This window comes from Neomonachus schauinslandi, chromosome 5 (genome assembly GCF_002201575.2).
Source record: "Neomonachus schauinslandi chromosome 5, ASM220157v2, whole genome shotgun sequence".
NCBI lineage: Eukaryota > Metazoa > Chordata > Mammalia > Carnivora > Phocidae > Neomonachus > Neomonachus schauinslandi.
In genome coordinates, this window is record NC_058407.1 from 64,012,068 (window position 1) to 64,019,033 (window position 6,966).

Sequence of the window (6,966 nt, forward strand, 5' to 3'; positions counted from 1 at the left end):
CCGTGCCATCCAAGTCCTATGGCTGGGGGCCTCTCGGAGGGTATGGGGGACATAGGGCCTGCCACAGCAGCCTGACTGCTCTGTGCCTGGTCTCCCCCTGTAGCAGGCTGAGAGCCAGATCAACAAGCAGACCAAGGTGGGCGACATGGCCCGTAAGACTGACCGACCGGCCCTACATCTCCGCATTCCCCCCCAGCCAGGGGCACTGGGCAGTCCACCTCCCGCTGCTGCCCCCACCATTTTCATTGGCAGCCCCACAACCCCCGCCGGCTTGTCTACCTCTGCGGATGGGTTCCTGAAGCCGCCGGCGGGCACAGTGCCCGGCCCCGACTCGCCCGGTGAGCTCTTCCTCAAGCTCCCACCCCAGGTGCCCGCCCAAGTGCCTTCGCAGGACCCCTTTGGACTGGCCCCCGCCTACGCTCTGGAGCCCCGCTTCCCCACGGCACCACCTACCTATCCTCCCTATCCTAGTCCGACTGGGGCCCCCGCGCAGCCCCTGACGCTGGGCGCCTCATCTCGTCCTGGGACTGGCCAGCCAGGGGAATTCCACACTACCCCACCTGGCACCCCCCGACACCAGCCCTCCACACCTGACCCCTTTCTCAAACCTCGCTGCCCCTCACTGGACAACCTGGCTGTGCCTGAGAGCCCAGGGATAGGGGGAGGCAAGGCTGCTGAGCCCCTGCTGTCGCCCCCGCCTTTTGGGGAGTCTCGGAAGGCCCTAGAGGTGAAGAAGGAAGAGCTTGGGGCATCCTCTCCTAGCTGTGGGCCCTCAAACCTAGGCTTTGTTGACTCACCTTCCTCAGGCCCCCACCTGGGCAGCCTGGAGTTAAAGGCACCTGATGTCTTCAAAGCCCCCCTGACCCCTCGGGCATCTCAGGTAGAGCCCCAGAGCCCGGGCTTGGGCCTAAGGCCCCAGGAGCCACCCCCTGCCCAGGCTTTGGCCCCTTCTTCCCCCGGCCACTCGGACATCTTTCGCCCTGGCCCCTACCCTGACCCCTATGCCCAGCCCCCATTGACACCTCGGCCCCAGCCCCCACCCCCTGAGAGCTGCTGTGCCCTGCCCCCTCGCTCATTGCCCTCAGACCCTTTCTCCCGAGTGCCCGCCAGTCCCCAGTCCCAGTCCAGCTCCCAGTCCCCATTAACGCCCCGTCCTTTGTCTGCCGAGGCTTTTTGCCCATCCCCTGTTACCCCTCGCTTCCAGTCCCCTGATCCCTATTCCCGTCCACCCTCACGCCCTCAGTCCCGTGACCCGTTTGCCCCCTTGCATAAGCCACCCCGACCCCAGCCCCCTGAAGTTGCCTTCAAGGCTGGGCCTCTAGCCCACACTCCTCTGGGGGCTGGGGGCTTCCCAGCAGCCCTGCCCTCAGGGCCGGCAGGTGAGCTCCATGCTAAGGTCCCAAGTGGGCAGCCGCCCAATTTCGCCCGGTCTCCTGGGACGGGTGCTTTTGTGGGCACCCCCTCTCCCATGCGTTTCACTTTCCCTCAGGCGGTAGGGGAGCCTTCCCTAAAACCCCCCGTCCCTCAGCCTGGTGTCCCTCCACCCCATGGGATCAACAGCCATTTTGGGCCCGGCCCTACCTTGGGCAAGCCTCAAAGCACAAACTACGCAGTAGCCACAGGGAACTTCCACCCATCGGGCAGCCCCCTGGGATCCAGCAGTGGGTCCACGGGAGAGGGCTTTGGGCTGTCCCCGCTACGTCCCCCATCAGTCCTACCACCACCTGCACCCGATGGATCCCTCCCCTACCTGTCCCATGGAGCCTCACAGCGGGCAGGCATCACCTCTCCAGTCGATAAGCGAGAAGACCCAGGGGCTGGAATGGGCAGCTCTTTGGCGGCACCCGAACTTCCAGGTACCCAGGACCCAGGCATGTCCAGCCTCAGCCAAACAGAACTGGAGAAGCAGCGGCAGGTGGGTGGACATCCTGGAGCGAACCCCCCCATACCTCTGCTGTCCCTGTGCCAGCCCTGTGATTGGAGGAGAATGGACTTAGTCCACTTGTCTGTTCTCTGCGCAGCGCCAGCGACTCCGGGAGCTGCTGATTCGGCAGCAGATCCAGCGCAACACCCTGCGGCAGGAGAAGGAGACAGCTGCGGCAGCGGCAGGAGCAGTGGGGCCCGCGGGCAGCTGGGGTGCTGAGCCCAGCAACCCTGCCTTTGAGCAGCTGAGTCGAGGCCAGGCCCCCTTCGCCGGGACCCAGGTAGGTAGAGTGGCAAGGAGTGGGGGAGTCCGAGGTACTGACGGTGGCCTGCTCTCATCTACCTCTGTCTCTCCTAGGACAAGAGTAACCTTGTGGGGCTGCCCCCAAGCAAGTTGGGTGGCCCCATTGTGGGGCCGGGGGCTTTCCCCGGCGACGACCGACTCTCCCGGCCACCTCCCCCAGCCACCCCTTCTTCTATGGATGTGAACAACCGGTGAGGCTCCCAGGGGTTCCCTCGGGGTAAAGCGAGGGAACAGACTTCACCACCGCTGTGTGCTGCCCCTGGTTTCCCCGTGGCTGACCCTACTCCGGTGTCCACTTACTCTTCCTCCCCGTTCCCTCTGACTGCGGCACCTCCATCCTTCCCCGCCGCCCTAAGCCCGTGTTCCAGCTCTTGGCCCTGGTTTCGTCGTACTGACTACTGCGTGTTCTTGCAGGCAACTGGTGGGAGGCTCCCAGGCCTTCTATCAGCGGGCGCCCTACCCCGGCTCCCTGCCCTTACAGCAGCAGCAGCTGTGGCAGCAGCAGCAGGCGGCAGCCACGGCAGCGACCTCCGTGCGACTTGCCATGTCTACCCGCTTCCCATCAACTCCCGGGCCCGAACTTGGCCGCCAAGCCCTAGGTTCCCCCTTGGCAGGAATTCCCACCCGCCTGCCTGGCCCTGGGGAGCCAGTGCCTGGTCCAGCTGGTCCTGCCCAGTTCATTGAGTTGCGGCACAATGTACAGAAAGGACTAGGACCTGGGGGGGCTCCGTTTCCTGGTCAGGGCCCCCCACAGAGGCCCCGTTTTTACCCAGTAAGTGAGGACTCCCACCGAATGGCTCCTGAAGGGCTTCGAGGCCTAGCGGTATCTGGCCTCCCCCCACAGAAACCCTCAGCGCCTCCGGCCCCTGAACTGAACAACAGCCTCCATCCAATGCCCCACACCAAAGGTCCTTCCCTGCCCACTGGCTTGGAGCTGGTTAGCCGGCCCCCCTCAGGCACTGAGCTTGGCCGCCCTCCTCCTCTGGCCCTGGAAGCTGGGAAGTTACCCTGTGAGGATCCCGAGCTGGACGATGACTTTGATGCCCACAAGGCCCTAGAGGATGATGAGGAGCTTGCTCACCTGGGTCTGGGAGTGGATGTGGCCAAGGGAGATGATGAGCTGGGCACCTTGGAAAACCTGGAGACCAATGACCCCCACCTGGATGACCTGCTCAACGGGGATGAGTTTGATCTGCTGGCCTATACTGATCCTGAGCTGGACACTGGGGACAAGAAGGACATCTTCAATGAGCACCTAAGGCTGGTGGAGTCGGCCAATGAGAAGGCTGAGCGGGAGGCCCTGCTGCGGGGGGTGGAGCCAGTAGCCTTGGGCCCTGAGGAACGCCCTCCCCCTGCTGCTGATGCGTCTGAGCCTCGTCTGGCATCGGTGCTTCCTGAGGTGAAGCCCAAGGTGGAGGAAGGTGGGCGCCACCCTTCCCCTTGCCAGTTCGCCATTACCACCCCCAAGGTAGAAGCAGCACCTGCCACCACTTCCCTAGGCCTGGGGCTGAAGCCAGGACAGAGCGTGATGGGCAGCCGGGACACCCGGATGGGCACGGGACCCTTTTCCAGCAGTGGACACACAACTGAGAAGGGCCCCTTTGGGGCCACGGGAGGCCCACCAGCTCACCTGCTGACCCCCAGCCCACTGAGTGGCCCAGGAGGGTCCTCCCTGCTGGAAAAGTTTGAGCTAGAGAGTGAGGCCTTGACCTTGCCCGGTGGCCATGCAGCATCCGGGGATGAGCTGGACAAGATGGAGAGCTCGCTGGTAGCCAGTGAGTTACCCTTGCTCATCGAGGACCTGCTGGAGCATGAGAAGAAGGAGCTGCAGAAGAAGCAGCAGCTTTCGGCACAGCTGCAGCCTGCCCAGCAGCAACAGCAGCAGCATTCCTTGCTGTCCACACCAGGCCCTGCCCAGACCATGTCTTTGCCGCACGAGGGCTCTTCTCCCAGTTTGGCGGGGCCCCAACAGCAGCTTGCCCTAGGACTTGGAGGTTCCCGACAGCCAGGCTTGGCCCAGCCCCTGATGCCCACCCAGCCACCAGCACATGCCCTGCAGCAGCGCCTGGCCCCATCCATGGCCATGGTGTCCAATCAGGGGCATATGCTAAGTGGGCAGCACGGGGGGCAGGCAGGCTTGGGGCCCCAGCAGAGCTCACAGCCAGTGCTGGCACAGAAGCCCATGGGTACCATGCCCCCTTCCATGTGCATCAAACCTCAGCAGCTGGCCATGCAGCAGCAGCTGGCTAACACCTTCTTCCCGGACACAGGTAACTTCGTTACTCAGGGGTGATCACTGCTACCGCCAGGTGGACACTGGAGCTAGAGACCTAAGCTAATCCCCCGCTAAGGGAAGTGGGACACACAGAGCATGGGCGAAATGCCGTATGAGCGGTGCAGGCAGAGGTGTTGTAGCTTTTGCGAAGGGAGGAACAGCGCCTGGCGTATAGCAGGCATTCAGATGTTGGAATGAATGGAATGAATGCACGAAGCCTGATTAGCAAAGGCTCTGTAGCCGTGGCGAGACCGCAAGGTGAGGAGCTGGAGAGAAGTGCAGGACAAAGCAGTCCGGGTAGGTGCGAGCACTTGAGCGAGGCTGCTGGTAGGGAGCCGGCGGGTACGTTTGGAGACGGCAGTGGAGTGGTTAGGCCGCAGTGGACTCTGTGTGGAGGGAGGTGAGTGGGCACTACCCTAATTTTGGAGACGTAAAAAGGGGGGCCAGATTGAGGAAGATCTCAAATTACACTAGCATTTATTGAATTACTGTTTGCTAAGTAAGCACTGTGCCAAGCCCTTTACGCCCGTCGTCTGACTGAATCACAACAAACTCATTAAATAGGTACTGCCGTTGTCTTCAGTTATAGTAAGGGAAGCAGGCCTGGAGGTTAAGTAGCTTCTCCAGATCCAGATCATACAACTGACAGAGCTAGGGTTTTGAGTCCTGGCCCTCTGACCCTCTTACCTGTTTCTTATTGCCTCAAAATACGAGGAGAGGGAGTTTGGTTAGTCCTTTAAAAAATGAAGAGTTAGTTTTGTGAGCAGTGGAGAAATACACAGTGGGCAGGATTTTAGGAAGATTTGAAGTTTGGGGTGGTTGCTTATTACTCCTTTTTTACCCAGCATCCTGAACAGGCAAGAAAGTGGGCTGTAGGTGATACATGTCGTGCCCAAAACAGCTCTGGCATCTAGGACTTTGTCACAGTGCCCATGTCTTGGGTTCTTGGGCTGCACTAGTTGTCCTAAGAATACTTTCTTTGAAGAATGTTTTCTAGGTTCATAGAGTGCATTCACAGTCTTTGTCACATTTGATTCAGTAGTTCCATGAGATAGGCGGAGTAGGGAATCATGAGCTCTGTCAGATAGAGGAGGAAACTGAGGCTCAGAGAAGTCAAATGACATTGATATGTTGGCCCCACAGATACCTACCAAGTGTCTCTTCTTAGCACCTTGCAGGTGAAAACAGGGCCACGTGTTTTGTGAATAATAAAGCTGAGTCACCCGTGCTGCCTGGCTCCTAGTTAGTGGTCTTTCCACCACTTTTTTTGCCATTCCATTGTTCTTCTTGGTTCGGTGGAGGTCAAGGTGTTGGAAGGCACAGCAGACATAGAGTGGAGTATTGAATCCAAGGTCCAGCTTACTCGGCTCTCCTCTCTCCAGATCTGGACAAATTTGCGGCAGAAGATATCATCGATCCCATTGCGAAGGCCAAGATGGTGGCTTTGAAAGGCATCAAGAAGGTGATGGCTCAGGGCAGCATTGGAGTGGCACCTGGTATGAACAGGTAAGACTTGGGGGGTGTGGGGGGGTGGTTGGCTCTTTTCCTCTCCCAGTCCTTCCCCTCTCCTTCCTGGTCCCCGTCCCTACTTGTCCCACCTCTTTGTCTTTCACCTTTCCCCATGACCTACACATCCCCTTTGTTTTGGCGGACTCCAGGCAGCAAGTGTCCCTGCTAGCCCAGAGGCTCTCGGGGGGGCCCGGCAGTGATCTGCAGAACCATGTGGCAGCTGGGAGTGGCCAGGTAAGTGGTCAGGTGGGAGTAGGAACTTGTGTCCTCTACAGTCGGGCCACTCTTCTTAGGGCCTGATTTGCAACAATGACCCTTTAGCGGTCTCTCTCACCACAGGAACGGAGTGCTGGTGACCCCTCCCAGCCTCGTCCCAATCCACCCACCTTTGCCCAGGGAGTGATCAGTGAGTATGGGGCTGGGGAGGAGTGTGCAAGGGAGTGGTTTGGGGCAGATGGTGGAGGAAGAGGGATTCCGATCTCCCTTTTGCGGGTCCTGACACCCTGTTTCCTTTCCCAGATGAGGCTGACCAGCGGCAGTATGAGGAGTGGCTGTTTCATACCCAGCAGCTCCTACAGATGCAGCTGAAGGTGCTAGAGGAGCAGATTGGTGTGCACCGCAAGTCCCGGAAGGCTCTGTGCGCCAAGCAGCGCACTGCCAAAAAGGCTGGCCGTGAGTTTCCGGAAGCTGATGCTGAGAAGCTCAAGCTGGTTACAGAGCAGCAGAGCAAGATCCAGAAACAGCTGGATCAGGTAGGGAAAGCAGACTTCAGCCTGGCAAGCAGGGGCCCGAGAAGAGGGAGAGCATGGGTGGGCAGGCTCCAGGCTGACGTCCCGACTCTCCTGTGTCAGGTCCGGAAGCAGCAGAAGGAGCACACCAACCTCATGGCAGAGTATCGGAATAAGCAGCAGCAGCAGCAGCAGCAGCAGCAGCAGCAGCAGCAGCAGCAGCAGCA

General features: G+C 60.1%; 1 protein-coding gene across 1 annotated transcript in view; it reads left to right on the forward strand.

Annotated features, from left to right (window-relative positions):
* The window catches only part of KMT2D (lysine methyltransferase 2D), a 37,004-nt gene that overhangs the window by 17,655 nt on the left and 12,383 nt on the right, over nt 1-6,966 (forward strand). The window contains exons 32-40 of the mRNA XM_044915429.1: nt 104-1,915; nt 2,022-2,204; nt 2,282-2,418; nt 2,642-4,497; nt 5,885-6,008; nt 6,161-6,245; nt 6,351-6,417; nt 6,531-6,763; nt 6,863-6,966. The exon at nt 6,863-6,966 is cut by the window's right edge and continues 2,755 nt beyond it. Of these exons, the coding sequence (XP_044771364.1) occupies nt 104-1,915; nt 2,022-2,204; nt 2,282-2,418; nt 2,642-4,497; nt 5,885-6,008; nt 6,161-6,245; nt 6,351-6,417; nt 6,531-6,763; nt 6,863-6,966 (4,601 nt within the window). The remainder of the gene's footprint in view (nt 1-103; nt 1,916-2,021; nt 2,205-2,281; nt 2,419-2,641; nt 4,498-5,884; nt 6,009-6,160; nt 6,246-6,350; nt 6,418-6,530; nt 6,764-6,862) is intronic.